This window comes from Oncorhynchus gorbuscha, linkage group LG02 (assembly GCF_021184085.1).
Source record: "Oncorhynchus gorbuscha isolate QuinsamMale2020 ecotype Even-year linkage group LG02, OgorEven_v1.0, whole genome shotgun sequence".
Lineage (NCBI taxonomy): Eukaryota > Metazoa > Chordata > Actinopteri > Salmoniformes > Salmonidae > Oncorhynchus > Oncorhynchus gorbuscha.
In genome coordinates, this window is record NC_060174.1 from 32,912,202 (window position 1) to 32,933,967 (window position 21,766).

General features: G+C 41.5%; 1 protein-coding gene across 13 annotated transcripts; it reads left to right on the plus strand.

Annotated features, from left to right (window-relative positions):
• The first annotated feature begins 2,637 nt into the window (after positions 1-2,637).
• On the plus strand, positions 2,638-21,240 carry LOC124001003 (tropomyosin alpha-1 chain-like). Of its 13 annotated transcripts, XM_046307662.1 has the most exons (10): positions 2,646-2,884; positions 3,399-3,524; positions 3,676-3,801; positions 7,673-7,806; positions 8,386-8,503; positions 8,774-8,844; positions 9,659-9,734; positions 10,142-10,204; positions 10,358-10,427; positions 19,701-21,240. In XM_046307662.1, the coding sequence occupies exons 1-10, from the start codon at positions 2,771-2,773 to the stop codon at positions 19,781-19,783; spliced, it is 981 nt and encodes a 326-aa protein (XP_046163618.1). In that variant the 5' UTR covers positions 2,646-2,770; the 3' UTR covers positions 19,784-21,240. The 13 variants fall into 13 exon arrangements, with proteins under 13 accessions (XP_046163580.1, XP_046163578.1, XP_046163577.1 ...); XM_046307624.1 differs by lacking the exons at positions 3,399-3,524; positions 9,659-9,734; positions 19,701-21,240 and adding exons at positions 9,051-9,126; positions 11,242-11,847 and having other exon boundaries at positions 2,638-2,884; XM_046307622.1 differs by lacking the exons at positions 3,399-3,524; positions 9,659-9,734 and adding an exon at positions 9,051-9,126 and having other exon boundaries at positions 2,642-2,884.
• Positions 21,241-21,766: the final 526 nt, after the last annotated feature.

Consider the following 21,766-nt stretch of genomic DNA (forward strand, 5'->3'; position numbering starts at 1 on the left):
TTCAAAAAATAGTTTGTGACGATTTTCATCAAAGCAATGCCACTGCAAATCTAGCATGCCACCACAAACGTATTTTTACTCCTTCACACCGAAAATACTATAAGGACAATAATGGGCACCGAAGATCGAGCTCAGAATACAATACTAAAGGACATAGAGGCCGTGCAGACACAATACAACTTTACTGTCAATAATTGTGTTGCTATTCTCTCATAGTCCTGCTGTGATGATAAGATCTGCAGTCTGTCACTATTTGGAATGCAATATTAAAATAAATGTGCACAGTACAAGTAGACATAACTTTGTTCTGACAGTCTTGCAATGTCGGGTAAGAATTGAGATCAATGTTGCATATATTGCAGCTGTAGTGTATACTGTATCTCTGAGCGGGAGTTATATTAATGAAAACAAACCATCAAGGCATATTCACAGCATGATGAAAAGTTTAAAGGACGAACGTTCAACTGAACCCTGACCTCTGAACCATATGTCTTAAAGATCACTATTCTGAGTCAGCGTGAAAAAAAAGCAGTTCGAGACAAATGTGGAGCTATTATGTTCTCTGCCAATTATTATTATACAAGGAGCTTTTCTGGTACAGCGTGGTCTGGCTTAGCCCTGCAGGATCATCAGAACATCTTAATACTACCTGTCACTCAAAGCCCATGGCACATTGACCACAATGACTAACTACACCGTCAGTCTGTCTGGAGACTGTGCTGTGCTGAGTCTGGAAATACAAGTTTGTCAAGATTTGCTCCACAAATGGTAGGCACCATCCACTATCCTACACTCTGTTATTGTGGGACTTAAGCCCAGTATTACTATCTCTAACTTCTCCAATAAAACCATATATGAATGGCAATCAACTTATTTCATTTGCTGTGATAACAATTTTCCAGCCAAAATCCAAAGTGAACAGAATACGATAAAATGCTTGGATTAATCTAGAGGTTTATCTCATAGGGTTTGGCCTGAACAATTGGCGTAGCGACGTAGTTGAACTTTACAAACCTAGGCAGGTGATGGAAGGAGAAGACGATCTTAAAAATATCCTCAGAAGAATCTTGGTGAGGAAAAAGAGAGACTCAAGAAAGGCCTATGCTTCTTTAGGCTTTCTGTCTGGCTTTGTACATTATGATAAGAAATACAGTACATTTGCACACTAATCACAATTAGTGATTAGACCTACTTAATGGACTTCGATTTTGTTTTCCCAATATCAACTTTGACTGTTCGGGTGCTTCACAAATGGCTCTACTTTTGGTCAATTATGGCAAATTTGTATCTATTCAGTTATGGTTAGCCTTCAATGCTGTGGATAATATGAGGGATTGTCAAACAGATCAATTCATTTAATTATTCATATTTCTCTAATTTCCCAACTTAAACATTTGCTAAAAAAAACCTGTCATGTACTGTAGGGCCATTTAAAGTGTTCATTTAACTAGGCAAGTCAGTTAAGAACAAACTCTTATTTACAATAACGGCCTACCCCAGCCAAACCCTAACGACGCTGGGGTGATTGTGTGCCGCTCTATGGGACTCCCAATCACAGCCGGCTGTGATACAACCTGGAATCAAACCAGGGTCTGTAATAACACCACCAGCACTGAGATGCAGTGCATTAGACTCATGTGCCACTCGGGAGCCCACAGTAAGCCTTTCCCTGTAGATAGTTTTTTATGATTACTATTCATATATCCATATTGAACAGTCTAAGCAGCAGTGACAGTTCTCTAACATGAGAACTACACAGCTACTGTAGACTGTCAAAGGGAGCAGGTGGGCTGTTGAAATACCATCTCACTTGGGTATCCCATGGAGTCTGTCTGGCTTAAAGAGTTAGCAGGGAGGCTACTTGATACATTATCTGGCTCTTCTCAGATTGTGAACAATGCCTCGAGGGGCTGGTTGACCTGAGTTTTTCACCAGCAGTACCTCTTCACTGACTGTACACTTGACCTGAGCTATTACAACACCTCACAGTAGGACAATATCAACACGAATGCTGATGGAAACTGACTGTACACTTGACCTGAGCTATTACAACACCTCACAGTAGGACAATATCAACACGAATGCTGATGGAAAGAAGCTGATGTAAGCCCTTGCAGACAGCTCCATGAGTAGCACTGGGCACTGGCACGGTTGTATATGGTCCAGTATCCTGGGACAAAATGAAAAAAAAACCAACAACATTAAACACGATTTGAAATCAGCTCAGAATGGACAAATCTCAATACATTTTACATACTGTACTGTATGGTCCACAGCTAACATGCTGTTCCTAAGCAGTTTCTAAAATACACCGATGCAACTGTATAATAATGTGTCAACTCCATAAGGGTAAATGCACGTTTTTCCTCACAGTTCCTCTCCATCTTCTCGGGATTGTGTCCTGCCCAAACAGCAGCACTTTAGAAAACTGAACCTACGTTTTGAGGGGGCTGTGCTTTCCTCCCCATCAAATCCTTATATAGTCATATCAATGGTCAAATGTCTGAGAGCAGCGAATCACCGGAGCAGATCCATAAAAAAAAAAGATACGGCAAGGGGAAGGCACCCCCGAGATGCCGTCTCCAAAAAAGTATTGGATGTCCAAAGGAATTCAGTCTCCCCCCACCCCCTTGAAAGTACTTATTTGACAGGGCACAGTCAGAAAGAGCTTGCACTCCCACCAAGGTTCAGTAAGGCACAGACGCTCAGTCTCCTTCCTCGGCTCTCTTTTTGGATCATTTGGTGGAGCCAAGCAACACAATAAGCAGCCATGGACGCCATCAAGAAGAAGATGCAGATGCTTAAGCTCGACAAGGAGAATGCTTTGGACAGAGCTGAGGGAGCCGAGGGAGACAAGAAGGCAGCAGAGGACAAGAGCAAACAGGTCGGCAATTTATTTGGAAAATCGAAATGATCCTAAAAAAAAGCACCCGAATACCCGTGGCTCTGTGCGCCACTGTATCTTAATATGGACCACCTCTACCATGTGGATGTATCACTTTTACGGATCATTCAAAATAAGGAGTATTTTGAATGATCCGAGGATCTGAGGAGTATATATACCAATAACTTTTCACAACTGGTAGGCTAATTCGTGACGTGGGTATGAATTATTGGGATCAATTGTCTATTTCACTTATTGATGGGTGGATGGAGTTGTATTACTGTAGCATTATACATTTTACAACAAAATCGTGAATAAAAAAATAACTGTAGGGAAATTATAAATGGGAATAATAGAAACAGTATTGTAATGGTGAATATTGCTGTTGTGGGGAATATGGATAGGCTATTGAGAAACATGTAGCCTATACTTTCAGAATAATTGCAATATGATTATCACTTGTTTCAGATGCTCTATTTAACTAAATAAAATGTTGTCCTTTGTACATGTGTAGTTAGAGGATGAAATAAGTGAGTTGGAAAAGAAATTGCGGATCACCGAAGATGAGAGAGATAAAGTGCTTGATGAATTCCAAGCCGCCGAGGAAAAATTGCTGAGCGCGGAGGAGGTGGCCACCAAGGTATTTTGTATGGCTCGCATGATTTCCCCTAACTTCTCTATTCTCTCTCCCTTTCGCTGTCCGTCTGCGCTCTTGTACCTTGTGTGCGCTCACGCCCTCTGTTTCACGCTGATTACCGCTGTGAAACTATCCGCACTAAAACACACCTCAGCTCGAGGATGACGTGGTAGCTCTGCAGAAGAAGCTGAAGGGAACAGAGGATGAGTTGGACAAGTACTCTGAGTCTCTTAAGGATGCACAGGAGAAACTTGAGCTGGCTGAGAAGAAAGCCACTGATGTAAGTAAAGGGCACAAAATCACAATTCCTGCACACTGCTTCCCACGTCTTTTCTGTCTCACATATCAAATTGTAAAACTTGTAAAATGACAGTGTAACTAACGTGAGAGGCCTTTATTCTGTCTCATTATTGTGTTTAAAGTCCATTCTCAGATTACCAAATGTAGGTAATGTCCAGCCCCTTTATGTCTATGGGCCAACTGGAAAGTAAGATGATATAGTGCCAGATATTGTTGAACTGTCATTTTACATATTTTGTTGATGTTTGTTTGTTTGTCTGTCAACGATCACAAGTCACCTAAGTCATATCAACCTTAAAAACAAAAGTGTTTCAGTTTTCTTGTGTATGAATGTCTCCACATTTGAGATGGCCTACATATGATACCCCCATGCTATATGCTACATCAATGTAAGACAGTAAATCAAGTTCTCCTCTACAGCTCCTTAAGAGGGGACATTTATGAGTGGAAACTGAATTAGTTAAATGTGCCGTTTCCAAGTAGAGAGCGAACACAGAGCAGCGCAGGGATAAATATAGCTCACTGCTTTATATGGTCAATGGTCAAGTCAGACTGAAACGATTTCTTTGGGCTGTTCTTGCAACAGACTACAGTAAATTCGATTTTCCTCTGAACATGTCATTTTTTGTTCCTATAATTTATGTTTTTAGGTCAGTTTAGTTAAACCCATAGGCTACCGAGAGTGTAATTTGGCTTCATGCATCGACATTTTTAATTAGGGAAATACTACATAAAATGGGAAACTATGCCGAATATGTGTGCATGTAGATTCATGCGTGACACAAGGAGCTGCATCCAGGAGCAGAAGAAAATGATCAAATACATAGGCTGGAGTTGTATGGCATGATCATCTAAGTAAAGATCAACAACTACAGCAAACAGCAATAATCAACAGATGAAGAGGTTATCAAATGAAACGTTGACAACTGATTTTCATGTATTGAAAGTGTCCATAGGGTAGCCTACATCTCAGTCGACTGAAGGGACGTCCTATGCGCATCTCCTTTCCCTTAATCTGCGTTGATGGAAATCGTATTTTCAATTACGCCCTAGGAACTGCCTTGTTCAGGGGCAGAACGACAGATTCGATCTAGTCCAACGCTCTAACCACTAGGCTACCTTTCGCCCCAATATAATATAGTTGAAAAACTGGTGAAAGCCAATTAATGGAAGACATTCGCCATTGTGCTTCATCTATCTTGTGTTTTCATACCACTGCAAATGAAGGAAAATGGATCAGGAAAGAAACCACTTGTTGAACTCCTTGAGTAAGATTCTACAAAGGCATATAGAGGGCCTCCTCTTGGGGCTATTTAGGAACTACAGTCTGAAAATCTTTTCAGTCCCATGTGTACTTTATAGATAATAGCAGCAGATGGTGCTATATGCCAGTGCACGGCGGCCTACCTGAGGAACGCTTATGATAACAAGGCGTGCCCTTATCATTACTGTATGTCTACCACATATACACTTTTTATTGTGACCAAATGTTGTTTAACCATTATTATATTACGAAAACAACTACATCAATATTTGTTTGTATACGTGTCAATATATTTTCGTTTGTTGTAGCCTTGGACTTGGCTATGAAAATATGGTTACTTCCGGTGTAATGTTCAGTTATTGCTGTGTGCGTCCTCACAGACGACTCGAGTATCGCGGGCAGCCATCCTCGTACATTCCAGGGCGTCGTTGTGCTCAATGTCCATTCCAAGGAAACTCTTAACGTAATTTTCTTAGCAAAGTTGACATAATGGCAGGTATAACATCATTGGAAGCGGTTAAACGGAAAATAAAAACCTTGCAACAGCAGGCTGACGGTGCCGAAGAAAGAACTGAAAGACTACAGAGAGAATTGGGTTTGGAGAGGAAAGCCAGAGAATCAGTAAGCATGTCATAAAATAACTGCAAAGCTGTAAAATTGCTTCAAAATATGTATCAAGTGCAACAATGATATATTAATTTTGCAATGTTTAATGTCCGATGGAGTTGCACAGGCTGTACAAATGCATGGTGATGCACGCAGCACACTGACATAGCGGAATATCTCCGACATCCCGTTGCGGTGTTTGGTAGCTAACAAACTAAATGTGTCATGCTCATTGCTGACAATATGCCAACTCTTGACAGATTACGCGTTTGAGACCAATTGGATGCTTTCCTCAAGTATAAATAGTGTTCAACTGTGGCGGTAGAGGACTTCAGGCCTTTTGATGGATTTAAATTATACTTTGTAATTATTTTGTACCCCGTGAATATTTATCTTAATTGATGGACATGATGTAACTGTTGCCACAAGCAGTTCTTGCAGCATTGTTAGGCCTACATTGTTTCTTGGTACTGCATCACCCCCAATATTTTCATTTCCTATGCTAGGCTACTTATTGCACACACTTTAGTATATATTGTTACCTAAAGATTACATTTGAGTAAATGATTCTCTTTGACACAATTGCAGCACAAAGTGTACTCAACTCTTTTTGAAACTCTTTCACTTAATTAAGCAGGAAGGAACTTCAAAATAAATGCTGCAACAGAGCTGAGGAACACCAATAACAGACTGTTAATACTGTCGGTTATGTTTGAAACAAGGTTTCTGTTATGAGGACAAAGCGTTGTGACATGTTCTGAAGAACAGGGGGCCAGACTCTGGCCTATAGAAACAGGAAATGCAGCCTATAATGCATTTTCCATTTGGAGGGTTAATTGCCCGCATCAACATGGTCACTTATATGACTAGGTTATTGGTAGTTCATTTAAAGGAAACACTTGTGGGGTTTGAAAAGCCACTAGATGAACTCCTATTTATCTTAATTTCACTGGCTAGTTTCTATATCTCCATTCGCAACATGAAATGGACTTTGATCCTGCACACCACTCTTCCAAGTCTTGGTATGTGATCAGGCCTCTGAGTGGTTAAGCAGGTGTAAAGACTGGGTAGTGCCACTGCACATACTCATAAACCAAGGTCAGATATGGTTGTCTTTTGGTTTCCGTACAAAAAGTGTTTTTAAGATTTAAAATAAGTAGCCTTTTAGTGCGTATAGAAACAAAAAAGGATAGAGGAGCGGCTGTCCCTAGCCATTGTTTCTGCTATCAAAAGTTCAGTTTTATTACCACATATAAAAGCATACCTGTAGCATTGTAGCTGAATTTCACTTCCTCTTTATCAATTGTCTTGAAACAATGTGTGTGTGTGTATATATATATATATATATATATATATATTTATTAGTGCAATGGTTACATAACTTAATAGTACTGAAGGTAAGATAATCAGAACATTAAGGGGGAAAACTTGATAGTAAGTCACCTCAACAGGTCACCAGTCAAATAACAAAGATGGAGTAGCCATTTTGTGACATGAAAGCTGAACTTAATCGAATCTTCAGTTTTGGTCCACTGGGGACTCCTTCAGGGGTGTGTGTGTGTGGCCTTTGGCAGTGTAAACTTCTGTGGCACACAATGACTGCAGCAGGCTCCTTGTTAATGTCCCCTCTGGGGTCTCATAATGAGGCTAGGTATTCAGCCTGTGCCAGCCAGGAGCATTGTTCTCATTACACACAGTGTGTGGAGTGCAGCACAGCACAGGGGAATCCTCCTGGGAAGGCCCTCTTCTTTCCCCAACAGATGCCACTGCCGTTAGGTTGACGGATGCAGAAAGCACCACTTAAATAGTAATTACCCAGACCGCTCACTTATAAAACGCACAAGACACTAGTGGAAAAGTCACCAGTGTTATTGATGTTGATATTTGTTTGTGTGTCCTTGAGAGTACTGTGTATGTATGTTTGTCTGTCTTAATACATTTTGCCCCAAGATGCAGGTTTTGACAAGTTCTTCTCTCCTAGGCTGAGGCAGATGTCGCTTCCCTTAACAGACGTATCCAGCTGGTTGAGGAGGAGTTGGATCGTGCTCAGGAGCGTCTGACAACTGCCCTGACCAAGCTGGAGGAGGCTGAGAAGGCAGCTGATGAGTCTGAGAGGTGTGCACTTATTGAGGACAGGGAGTTAGACTGTAGAGTAGACTGTTTCCCTTGCTCCTTACTGTATTTGGAGTTGTTAGGGCCTTTAGACTAAGGACAGCTTTAGCCTAAGTCATGACTGGCAGTGCCACAGACCAATTTCAACAAACACAAGCTGTTTGTCGAGACTGAGGTCCTGAATAAATGGGCTGTGACGCGAGGCTCTGTTTCCATTCCTTTGTTTGGTGTATAAACAGCCCCTCTGTGCTGCACAGCCCAGTGCCTGAACTCTATTGAGACTGTAGGTCAGACCCTGTGTGGGCTAGGCCTGCCCTGTCATCCCCAGTGCTACAGCAGTGCAGTATTTTCCCCCATCAGTCCCATAAGAAAGCTGCCAGGCCTTGACATTGAAAGGCCATATTAAAGATTCACAAGCAGCCAGCCAGTCTGGATGTGCACTAGGCGTACACTGCCCACCCAAGTTTAGTCTTAGACTCAAACTATTGATCTGAGTCATTGAGTTACTGTGCAGTGCTGCTATGAGCCTAGGGATGGGACTCTTTCTAATGTCTACTGCCTGTCTCTCCCTTCCCTGCTCAGAGGCATGAAGGTCATTGAGAACAGAGCCTCCAAGGATGAGGAGAAGATGGAGCTGCAGGAGATCCAGCTGAAGGAGGCCAAGCACATCGCCGAGGAGGCTGACCGCAAATATGAGGAGGCGAGTCTCTCAGCCACTGCAGTTGTTGGCTGCTGTCCAGCTGTCTCTGCAGTCCAGCCTCCCCACACCTTCCTTTAACCTACAATAACATAATGGCGCACACACGTATGATTGAGTCCACTTTGTAAAGCAAACATGGTGATTTAGTCATCTCTACCCTGACATACCCCAATTCATATAGGGTATATGTACAGTACACAGATGTATTGTGTGTATATATACAGACTTTTTGTCTATAGAGTGTAACTCCTTGGTGTTCTGTGCCTTAAGGTTGCCCGTAAGCTGGTCATCATTGAGAGTGATCTGGAGCGTACAGAGGAGCGCGCTGAACTTTCAGAAGGGTAAGATCTAATGCCCCTAACAGTAACGCTGCACTTAATTAACATGCATGGCTGGAGTTATTTAACATTCTACTTTAACACCACGCCTGGCTCAAAGTTTAGTGTTTATTTTCAACATGTTGCTCACGCTCGTTGTTGCATGTACTATTAATTTGCATGTGTTCCATGTTTTGAATGGCCGTTTCGTTCGCCACATCCACTAACAGACGGATTCGAAGATCGGAGGACGAGCTAAGAGTTTTGGAACAAAGCTTAAAATCACTTACAGCTTCCGAAGCAAAGGTACTGCAGACTAACAATGTATTTGGTTAGACCTATCTTTATAGACTTTTGTACTACTTCCTCTTGTCACGTTCATTCACTCTGCTGAATGACGCCTCTTTCTTCTTTGCACCTTGCTCTGCTTTGCTATATTTTCGTTTGTTTGGGCTTATGCTCGGGATATCCTAAAACTAGAACCTTTTACACCTCTAACCTGGCAGGGACTGTGCAAGAATAACATCTTTCACATGCAGCACTAGCCAATAGTCTTAATCTGACCAAATCTGCATGCTAAAAGGCATTTCTGAAAGTTTTCTTTGTAGTCTACTTTGTAGTCTACTCTCCACCTCTGTTAATATTGTCACGTTCCTGCTGTGTTGAGGTACTTTGGTCTCCTTCCTGTAGTTCTGCTAGTTCGTATTCATTTTGTTTTATTTCTTCTCCTCTTTCCTGCTCTCCCGCTTTCCTTCCTGCTTCCATTTCTCATTGGTGTCTCAATATCCCCCTCCATTTTGGCACACTTTTCTCTGGACCTTCTCCCTTCTAACACCAGCAAATGCTCTGAGCTTGAAGAAGAGTTGAAAACTGTGACCAACAACCTGAAGTCACTGGAGGCCCAGTCTGAGAAGGTAGGTAGTCTGCTGCTGTGTTCAGGCATGCTGTCCATACCAGCTTCTCCAGAGCCATGCTGGAGAATTAATGGATGGAAGGAACCCAAAGAACCATTTACAGCAACACTTTGTTCAATGGATACAGTATCTGGCATACAAATTGCCTTGGTCTAAGATTAGTCTAACTTTGTACTTTCTGCAGATGTAAGGCAAATGGACCTTCCAGGATTTTTTTTTTCTCTCAATTGAATATAAACTTATTGTATCATGGTAGAACTGTATTATGATGAATTGTCATTAGATGTAAAGTCTTTGTTTTATATAACATGCAAAGTGAGTGTTTTTAGACCACTTATCTGTCTCTGTAGACTGATGGGGGTGTAGCAGTTATCTGTGGGTAAATGCATGACTCTTTTGGTCCACAGTACTCACATAAGGAGGACAAGTATGAGGAGGAGATGAAGGTCCTCACCGACAAGCTGAAGGAGGCAAGTTTCACCCCCCCACCCCACCCCCTTATCTACAGACTTTGGCCAGAGGCCAGGCTTGTTCAGTGCTGTAGGCCTAAACTATCACAGTATCACTCACCGTGTGAACTTTAAAGACTTACTGATTCTTAAGAACCTGTCTGTCTACCACAGGCTGAGACACGTGCTGAGTTCGCTGAGAGATCAGTAACCAAGCTTGAGAAGACCATTGACGACTTGGAAGGTATTACGTTTTTGCAGTTCATTTCAAAACTGTACTTTGATCTGTTTGGAGTAGGCCTACATTACAGTGTAGGCTACATTATAGTGTCACTACATTATAGTGTCAATTGGTCTCATTCATGGCCATTCGGTGAGTGTCTACTTTTCAAATCTCTTCTAAAGGAGGAAATCATCTTCCCTTTTTTTGCAATCTAATCTTTGCTACCTCTCATTTCTGTTATTATCAGTGTCTTTTGAGCATCACATACCCCTTATTGAGTCAATCTACTTTTGGGTTACAGCTGAGTGGCAATTACATTGGTAGTTGGACATTTGACAGGTCTTCCTTGTCACTCTATATTTAAGATTGTTCATAGACTGGGTTGCTTTTGCCTGTATCTGCAACAATGAAGTTGCATCTGCTCAATGAGAATGGGCTATTAGTCATGGTAAGGGAAATGCTGCCCTACAGCTGCTGATTCCTGTTAATCATCCATCTGATTAAAGAATGTCTCATGAGGCTGTCATAGTAATTAGTAGGGCTGAGGAAGCAGCCATATGGTAATGATATCTCTGACATGAGATGTTCAAGGGCCAGCTCCAGTAATATATTCACTATTTCTTGATGCTGAAGAATTTGTCATGGCCTCATTCAGATTTCTGTTCTATCCTCTTCTGGTATAACATGTTTTCCTTTTCCACTCTGTCCATCTCTCTCTCCCTCCCTCTGGGGTCTTGCTGATGACTTGGACACCCTTCACCCCCCCTTCCCACGCACCCCTCCATTTCTGCCCCTCCTCCTCCGTTTTTGGTGCACTTGGTCCACGTCCCAATAGATGAGTTGTATGCCCAGAAACTGAAGCACAAGGCCATCAGTGAGGAGCTGGACCACGCCCTCAATGACATGACTTCCATGTAATTCTTCAACTGTGCTGCCTGCTTGTGCCTCTGTCACCTCCTTGCAACTCACCTCCCCATTGTCCAGCCATCACACCCTTCTGTTCTGTCTCTGATGTTCTCCATCTGTCTGCTGTTTTGTGTTCATACAAAATAAAGTGGTTACTGTTAGAAAGCAGCTATTTCATTTTTATACACAAGGTAGTCTTAAGGTCGTAGTCAAGGGATGGGCTTAAGGGTGGTTGTATATTGTCTGTAAGTACGGGCCAATTATGTGGTAAGTGTTTAAGCTCAGTCAGTGGTTTCCTCTCACACTAACTTGCGTGTGGTTGTGAGGACATTCTCGCCATGATAGTCAGTAACCATTTTAGCAGTACAGTGCGTGAGCCTAGAGACTTGTTTTGTATGAACAGAACACAGCATGGAGGTTCTTTGTTTACTGATTTGGACTTTAATTTTGACCATATTGTATTACTTTTTACATCTATTTTTTTGTGAGTATTTGAAATGTACATTGTTCAACCAACAAAATTAAAGTCTTAATTTCAAAATATTCAGTATATTTTGTCAACCCTTAATGCATGCGAGGTGTCTATTGAAATGCAATACAACTCTTTGTATTTCAATGTGAGCCTTCTACTGGGTCTTACATTGAGAAACACAATGTGCTTTGTTTCTTTTCTGCACCTTTTCAAGTGTAGCTCACTTGTATCTACTACTAACAAGGTCTACTTCTGTATGGAAGAAAGGCCCCCTTGAAGTTCCTTTTTGTTCTGTGATAACCACAGTTGAGGGTGAACTGCACAATCTGGTTGCTTTTGGAAGGTGGGTTTTTGTCCGGTGTCCCTTTGGCATCTGAGCAAATGCAGACTTTGTCAATCCAAATCTGTATGACAGAGTGGTTTATTCAAGTGACTCTTCTCATGACTCCACGGAAAGGTCTTCATGTGCTCAGAGAAGTTTGGTCCAACCTTTTGTGTTTTGAGGTGGTTGAGTAGTTGCCATACGTTTTCTGTATTCCTCAGTGGGGCATTGTGGCTCTAGACTGCTGTGGCTCCAGTAGCGTTGGTGTGTTGCTAAACGTGTCACTCTTCCAACAGAATCTTTTTGTTGTGGTAAAATAAAAGCTTACATAGAAGGAAGTTTCTTATCTCAAGCGCTCTAATAAAACTAGGATGCCTTGATGTTAGTCAAGTTTTCCATGTTTTTATATCTCAGGAAATCATAATTTATTTTATTTAACCAGTTAGGCCAGTTGAGAACAAGTTCTCATTTACAACTGTGGCCTGGGCAAGATAAAGCAAAGCAGTGTGACAAAAACAGAGTTGCACATAAACAAACTTTACAGTCAATAACACAATAGAAAAATATATGTACAGTGTGTGCAAATGTAGGGAGGTAGGCAATAAATAGGCCATAGAGAGGAAAAATAATTACAATTTAGCATTAATACTGGAGTGATTGTGCAGATGATGATATTCAAGTAGCGATACTGGGGTGCAAGAGGGTAAGTAATAATATGGGGCTGAGATGTGCTATTTACAGATTGGCTGTGTACAGTGATTGGTAAGCTGCTCTGACAGCTGATGCTTAAAGTTAGAGGGAGATATAAGACTCCAGCTTCAGAGATTTTTGCAATTTATTCCAGTCATTGGCAGCAGAGAACTGAAAGGAAAGGTGACTAAAGGAAGTGTTGACTTTGGGGATGACCAGTGCAATATACCTGCTGGAGCGTGTGCTACGGGTGGGCGTTGCTATGGTGACCAGTGAGCTGAGATGGTGGGGCTTTACCTAGCAATGACTTATAGATGACCTGGAGCCAGTGGGTTTGGCAACGGATATGTAGTGAGTGCCAGCCATCGAGAGCATACAGGTCGCAGTGGTGTGTAGTATATGGGGCTTTGGTGCTAAAACGGATGGCGCTGTGATAGACTACATCCAGTTTGCTGAGTAGAGTGTTTGGTGATCTCATTTACAAAATAGCCCCCCTAGTCGAGTATCGGTAGGATAGTCAGTTTAGCGAGGGTATGTTTGGCGGCATGAGTGAAGGATGCATTGTTGCAAAATAGGAAGCTGATTTTAATTTTGGATTGGAGATGCTTAAGGAGAGTTTACAGTCTAACCAGACACCTAGGTATTTGTAGTTGTCCACATTCTAGGTCAGAACCGTCCAGAGTAGTGATGGTGGGAGGGTGCTGGCAGCGATCTGTTGAAGAGCATGTACTTAGTTTTACTAGCATTTAAAAGCAGTTGGAGGCCACAGAATGAGAGTTGTATGGAGTTGAAGCTCATTTGGAGGGTAGTTAGCACAGTGTCCAAAGAAGGGCAAGATGTATACAGAATGGTGTCGTCTGCGTAGAGGTGGATCAGAGAATCACCAGCAGCCAGAGTGACATCATTTTTACATACAGTGGGGAGAACAAGTATTTAATACACTGCCGATTTTGCAGGTTTTCCTACTTCCAAAGCATCTAGAGGTCTGTAAATTTTTTTATCATAGGTACACTTCAACTGTGAGAGACGAATCTAAAACAAAAATCCAGAAAATCGCATTGTATGATTTTTAAGTCATTAATATGCATTGTATTGCATGACATAAGTATTTGATACATCAAAAAAGCTGAACTTAATATTTGGTACAGAAACCTTTGTTTGCAATTAAAGATCATGCGTTTCCTGTAGTTCTTGACCAGGTTTGCACACACTGCAGCAGGGATTTTGGCCCACTCCTCCATACAGACCTTCTCCAGATCCTTCAGGTTTCGGGGCTGTCACTGGGCAATACGGACTTTCAGCTCCCTCCAAAGATGTTCTATTTTCCATTGGCTTCAGGTCTGGAGACTGACTAGGCCACTCCAGGACCTTGAGATGCTTCTTACGGAGCCACTCCTTAGTTGCCCTGGCTGTGTGTTTCAGGTCGTTGTCATGCTGGAAGACCCAGCCACGACCCATCTTCAATGCTCTTACTGAGGGAAGGAGGTTGTTGGCCAAGGTCTTGCGATACATGGCCCCATCCATCCTCTCCTCAATACGGTGCAGTCGTCATGTCCCCTTTGCAGAAAAGCATCCCCGAAGAATGATGTTTCAATCTCCATGCTTCACGGTTGGGATGGGGTTGTACTCATCCTACTTCTTCAACACGGCAAGTGGAGTTTAGACCAAAAAGCTTCTTTTTTTTTGGTCTCATCAGACACATTGACCTTCTCCCATTCCTCCTCTGGATCATCCAGATGGTCATTGGCAAACTTCAGACAGGCCTGGACATGCGCTGCCTTGAGCAGGGGACCTTGCGTGCGCTGCAGGATATTAATCCATGACGGCGTAGTGTGTTACTAATGGTTTTCATTGAGACTGTGGTCCCAGCTCTCTTCAGGTCGTTGACCAGGTCCTGCCGTGTAGTTCTGGGCTGATCCCTCACCTTCCTCATGATCATTGATGCCCCATGAGGTGAGATCTTGCAAGGAGCCCCAGACCGAGGGTGATTGACCGTCATCTTGAACTTCTTCCATTTTCTAATAATTGCGCCAACAGTTGTTGCCTTCTCACCAAGCTGTTTGCCTATTGTCCTGTAGCCCATCCCAGCCTTGTGCAGGTTTACAATTTTATCCCTGATGTCCTTACACAGCTCTCTGGTCTTGGCCATTGTGGAGAGGTTGGTTGGAGTCTGTTTGATTGAGTGTGTTGACAGGTGTCTTTTATACAGGTAACGAGTTCAAACAGTTGCAGTTAATACAGGTAATGAGTGGAGAACAGGAGGGCTTCTTAAAGAAAGACTAGCAGGTCTGTGAGAGCTGGAATTGTTACTGGTTGGTAGGTGATCAAATACTTATGTCTTGCAAATTAATTTCTTAAATCATAGTGTGATTTTTCTGGATTTTTGTTTTAGATTCCGTCTCTCACAGTTGATGTGTACCTATGATCAACATTGCAGACCTCTACATGCTTTAAGTAGGAAACACTGCCGATTTTGCAGGTTATCAAATACTTGTTCTCCCTACTGTACATGCATACATACATGCATGCATGCATGCATACATGCAGAGAAAAGACTCGGCCCGAGAATTGCACCCTATGGGACCCCCATAGACTGCCAGAGGTCCGGACAACAGGCCCTCCGATTTGACACATTGAGCTCTTATCTGAGAAGTAGTTGGTGAACCAGGCGAGGCAGTCATTTGAGAATCCAAGGCTATTGAGTCTGCCGATAAGAATGCGGTGATTGACAGTCGAAAGCCAGGTCGATGAAGACAGCTGCATAGTATGGTCTTTTATCAATGGTGGTTATGATATCGCTTAGGACCTTGAGCGTGGCTGAGGTGTACCCATGACCAGCTCGGAAACCAGATTGCGTAGTGAAGAAGGTATGGTGGGATATCGGTGATCTGTTTAACTTTTTATTTATTTTATTTCACCTTAACCAGGTAGGCAACCAGGTAGGCAGGTTGAGAACAAGTTCTCATTTACAATTGCGACCTGGCCAAGATAAAGCATAGCAGTTCGCCACACAACGACAGTTACACATGGAGTAAAACAAACATGCAGTCAATAATAAAGTATAAACAAGTCTGGTCAACAACTTGGTCTTCGAAGACTTTAGAAAGGCAGGGCAGGATGAATATAGGTCTATAACAGTTTGGGTCTAGTGTCACCCCCTTTGAAAAGGGGGATGACCGTGGCAGTTTTCCAATCTTTTAGGATTTCAGACGATGCGAGAGGTTGAACAGGCTAGTAATAGCGTTGCAACAATTTCTGAGTTTAATTTTAGAGAGGGTCCAGATTGTCTTGCCCAGCTGATTTGTAGGGATCCAGATTTTGCAGTTCTTTCATAACATCAGCTGTCTGTATTTGGGTGAAGGAGAAGTGGGGGGGGGGGTTGGGCAAGTTGCTGCAGGGGGTGCTGAGATGTTGGTAGGGGTAGCCAGGTGGAAAGCATGCTTATTGAAATGATCTATTATCGTAGATTTATCGGTGGTAAGTGTTTCCTATCTTCAGTGCAGTGGGCATCTGGTAGGCAAAACTTTTCAGAATTAGTGCTACTGGAAGCAAATTTCTGTCTGAAAAAGCTAGCCTCGTCTTTCCGAAATGAGTATATTGATTCCTGACTTCCCTGAAAAGTTGCATATCGCGGGGGGCTATTCTATGCTAATGCAGAACGCCACAGGATGTTTCTGTGCTGGTCAAGGGCAGTCAAGTCTGGGGTGAACCAAGGGCTATATCTGTTCTTAGTTCTACATGTTAAGAATGGGGCATGCTTATTTAAGATCGAGAGGATAGCACTTTTGAAGAGTAACCAGGCATCCTTTCCTAATGGGATGAGGTCAATATCCTTCCAGAATACCCGGGCCAGGTCGATTAGAAAGGCCTGCTCACTGAAGTGTTTTAGGGAGTGTTTGACAGTGATGAGGGGTGGTCGTTTGACCACGGATACAGACAATGAGGCAATGATCGCTGAGATCCTGGTTGAAGACAGCAGAGGTGTATTTAGAGGACAAGTTGGTCAGGATGATATCTATGGTTATGGATTTAGGGTTGTACCTGGTAGGTTCCTTGATGGTTTGTGTGAGATTGAGGGCATCTAGCTTAGATTGTAGGATGGCCGGGGTGTTAAGCATATCCTGGTTTAGGTCACCTAACAGTACGGACTCTGAAGATGGATGGGGGGCGATCAATTCACATATGTTGTCCAGTGCACTGTTGGGCTGAGGGGGGGGGATCTATAACAAGCGGCAACGATGAGACTTGTTTCTGGAAAGGTAGATGTTTAAAAGTAGAAGCTCAAATTGTTTGTGCACAGACCTGGATAGTATGACAGAACTCTGCAGCACAGAACTAAACAAATGTTAGGGTGCTCATATTCTTACACTTTCAGTTGACAGTACATCTAATGATTTGGTTGGCAAATCAACAGCAATGGACATTAAAAGGTTCATTCATTTTGAGGGGCAAGATGCATTTAGTGCACTTTACTGAACATTTCTTGCAAGTAGGCCTACTGCACACTTGTAGCCCTTATTCAACTTTCCCTCATTTATTGGGTCTAGCCTTAAGGGAAAAATGGTTCTTACAGACTTATTGAAGGTCTAGGTTTTTAGGCGCATCATGGCATTACACATGTTAAAACAAATGTAGCTGCTTAGGTGAGTGTAATTTGGCTAAGTACAATATAGTTAATGTAATGGTTTGATCAACAGGTGGCACATGCTGGGTTGCTATTGAACATGTAGAGTAAAGGGAAGGACAGTGTCTAAGATTGTCTGCCTCTGGGTGTTTTAAATAAGTGAGTTGAAAAAAGGATGGCAAGTATGATTGACCATTGCAATGTTGATGACATGACGTCTGTAATTTGCAATATCCTTTTATAGTTGAAAATTAATATTTTCATGTGGAAAATCCTGGGAATCTGACATCAGGTAGTGGTCCTCCATACAAGGCTGGAATTTAAACTTTTATACTGCCTTAGAAGCACCTGTAAGACTTTAAGCAGGATCCGTACATGCCTTCTGGTTCTGGAAGGTATATTTAGGCAGTGCGTAGAGCCCACTAGACAAGTGTCTGGCAATTTATTACTTGTTTGCTCAATTATCCACCCAGGAGAAATGTTCAAATCTCCATTCACAAAGTTCAGAGGCATTCTACCCATCACTTCTGCTGTTACTGCTCCACTGTTCTGTGGAGAGTAGACATTCTATATAATTTTTAAACAAGGTAATGTATAATCAGGTGCGAAGTGATCCCACATGAAGCTTTCTCTTGAGCTCTCTAGTCTGGTACTGCACTGATTTCCTCTTTCTCTTTCCTACCTGCTTTCCGACTGACAAGATCACCTCTACCAGCAACTTGAGAAAAACCGCCTTCTCTCTAACGAACTAAGAGTGGCCTTGAATGAGGACTAAACATAGTGTGAATGTTTCATCTATTTAAGTAATGAGCTTATTTATGTACAGTATTGCAAGTGTGTGTGTGTATGTGATGCTAATAATTCTGGAGTTAAGTGTTACTGCTGGAGTAACAAGCTAGCAGCATACAGTACCAGTCAAAAGTTTGGACACCTACTCATTCAAGGTTTTTTTTATTTTGTGTATTTTCTACTTTGTGTATTTTCTACATTGTAGAATAAGTGAAGTTTAACTATGTAATAACATGTATGTAATCATGTAGTAACCAAAAATATATTTTATATTCTTCAAAGTAGCCACCCTTTACCTTGACAGCTTTACACACTCTGCATTCTCTAAAACAGCTTCATGAGGAATGCTTTTTCAACAGTCTTGAAGGAGTTCCCACATATGCTGAGCACTTGTTGGCTGTGTTTCCTTCACTCTGCGGTCCAACTCATCCCAAACCATCTCAATTGGGTTGAGGTCGGGGGACTGTGGACGCCAGGTCATCTGATGCAGCACTCCATCACTCTCCGTCTAATGGCACTTACACAGCCTGGAGTTCTGTTGGGTCATTGTCCTGTTGAAAAACAAATCATAGTTCCACTAAGTGCAAACCAGATGGGATGGCATATCGTTGCAGAATGCTGTGGTAGCCATGATGGTCGTGTGCCTTGAATTCTAAATAAATCAGTGTCACCAGCAAAGCACCCCCACACCATAACACTTCCTCCTCCATGCTTCACGGTGGGAACCACCGATGCGGAGATCCTCCATTCACCTACTCTGCATCTTACAAAGACACGGTGGTTGGAACCAAAAATCTCCAATTTGGAGGACTGATTTCCACCAGTCTAATGTCCATTGCTCGTGTTTCTTGGCCCAAGCAAGTCTTCTTCTTATTGGTGTCCTTTTAGTAGTGGTTTCTTTGCAGTAATTTGACCATGAAGGCCTGATTTCACGCAGTCTCCTCTGAACAGTTGACGTTGAGATGAACTCTGAAGCATTTATTTGGGCTGCAATCTGAGGCTGGTAACTAATGAACTAATCCTCTGCAGCAGAGGTAACTTCCTTTCCTGTGGAAAGGAAGTTTTGGTTACTACATGATTCCATGTGTTATTTAATATTTTTAATGTCTTCATTATTCTACAATGTAAAACATTGTAAAAAGAAAAACCCTCCATTGAGTAGGTGTGTTAACTTTTGACTGGTACTGTATAAATCTGGGATTATCTCTAATCTGTATATTTACTGTATACTCTGACATACAACCAGGTAGTATATACAGTATTGTTAATTGTCCATGTTTAGAGCATGAGGAAGGCTATGCTGTAAAAATGTTTATTTCCTGCATGTTTACTGCCATAGCATAGTCACAGCATTTGAGTTTTTCTTTAAAACTGAAAGTGTCTTGCATTTGTTAGCTAATTATGTAGACCTAACCGTACGATATACTTCTTTTGCATGTTGTGTGATGGTAGCTTGGATTTTAATATTTTGTTTTATTTGGTGTCTAACAGAGAAACTGGCACATGCTAAAGAGGAGAACCTTGATATGCACCAGATGCTGGACCAGACTCTAATGGAACTAAATAACATGTGAAAGCCTGGTTTATCCACTATGGTTTGGGCTTCTTGTATTTGCACCTTGCTTGCCATGAGCCCTCATTCCATTCCATGCCCAGGGTGAGGAACACATAACCAGATGCTTTTCCTTTCGCACCGTCCTGCTTTCAGTGGAGCTCAACAAGGGAGCAGAACTAAGGGAAAGGTACAACATTTCCTTAATGAAGCCTAAAATGAGAAACACTTTTTGTTTTTTTTGCCAGCTGATTTATGTCAGCATTTTAATCATTGACATTAGTTCGCTTTTGACGAGTTATCAGGTGAAATGACGCATTTGCTACAAAGGTTGTTTTTGGGTCATTCCACTAATTCGGTGCCTTTTGAGATGTGGGACAAACTTAGTTTCACCCAATTTTTACATTCTGTCATAAAGAACATATGTTCAACTTAATGAAAAACAAGTTCTCATCTTAAGGTTAAAAAAACACATTTTAATTGATTAAGTGCCATATAAAGTAACAGGGTTGACAATTTATCATAAATATTCCATAAATTCCCATGTGACAGGGAATGGAATGTTGTGTGCAACAGGGAGCGGCAATCGAATGCAAATTTCACAAATAGTTAACATTTGTAGCCTGTATAGTTAACGGGGTTGACATGTTCTGCTTACCCCACTCTGTTTTCCACAGCAAAACACCAGGAAATGGCCAAAAGAGTAGAACCAGCTCACCTGCTTATACACTGACTTAACTATTAGATGTTCCAATGTTACTTTGGATATTTTAAATAAAATAAAAACGTTTTTTTTTTTAAAATGTAGGACTAGTTTCACCATATTAAAGAGTTCAGGTAACAGGGTTGATCTTAAAATGAGGGACAGTTTTATTTGTTTTTCCTTTAAAACTAATGATGGTGAAAACTTGAAGACATTTTGGGGTTAGGTGGGTTAAAATCATCCTCAGTCAGAGGGTTCACAGTGGGACTTGTCAAAATGCTGGATTTTGGCACTTAGGGCAAGTCTTTTTGTGTTCATCTGAATTCTCCATGTAGTCTATATTGTAGGGGACATTATTGAATACAACATGCTTTTAAAATGCAATATTGGTGCACTATTTCTACTTCAAATATTGAATGTAGGCAAAAGGCACTCATTTCGTGGAACAACCCTTTTTATCGGCATTTGATAAATTGAGTTTATATACTAACATTATTTTGATTGTTTGGTGCCAATATTAAGCCCTGTCTAGAAAGGGATCTACTTTCACTCCCAAAGTATATTTATTTTTCTTTTGAGCCTGAAACTCATCACAAAATGCATGGCAACATTACCTTGCAAAATGCATTCCTGTTCCCTGTTCTTGTTTTGTTTTTTTGTCTAGAAATATGACTCCATGTGATTGTGCCTCGCATAAAACTATTGTTTTATTAAATGTAGATGTTTTAAATGTATATCATATCTGAAATGAATATAAATAAAACCACAGTTTAAGATTTGTGTATTTTATTATATAATGTATTGTACAGTATCTTAACATTCTAGTAAGCTTCCATTGATCATATTGTAGATTGTATAATATTTTTTTTAAAGGGTTAACTAATTCCAGAAGTTAATATTTTCAGCTTTCATGTTGAATTGAGAAGATGAGGGTAATAAAGTGGTCCCCTTAAACACTGCTGCATTATCAACCTGGTTTAACCCTCAGCTCAATGAGTGTTTCCAGAACAAATGGTAATCTGTTCATCTGCCGGCATTATTACATTTACTCTGTGCTCATTCTGGTCTCGGCCTTAGTTTGACTTCCTAAGAGAGAAAGAACTTGTCACGAGTGCATGCTTATGGATCACTGTAGCTGTGGGGCAATGCAGCAAAAATAGTAATGTCTATTTACACATGTAATTGATCATATTTCTGTGGTAATAAAGCTCGGTGTTTTATCGCTCATTTTAATTTAAATGTCATGCATTTGTAATGTGTTAATTCCAGGCCACATGCTGTGGCACTGGTCAGTGGATTATA

Bases quoted from the DNA above. Each gene is read 5' to 3' on its own strand.
- LOC124001003 (XM_046307662.1), top strand. From the start codon at position 2,771: ATGGACGCCATCAAGAAGAAGATGCAGATGCTTAAGCTCGACAAGGAG. The intron at 2,885-3,398 runs GTCGGCAATTTA...GTACATGTGTAG, and splicing joins CAGAGGACAAGAGCAAACAG to TTAGAGGATGAAATAAGTGA. The intron at 3,802-7,672 runs GTAAGTAAAGGG...CTTCTCTCCTAG, and splicing joins CTGAGAAGAAAGCCACTGAT to GCTGAGGCAGATGTCGCTTC.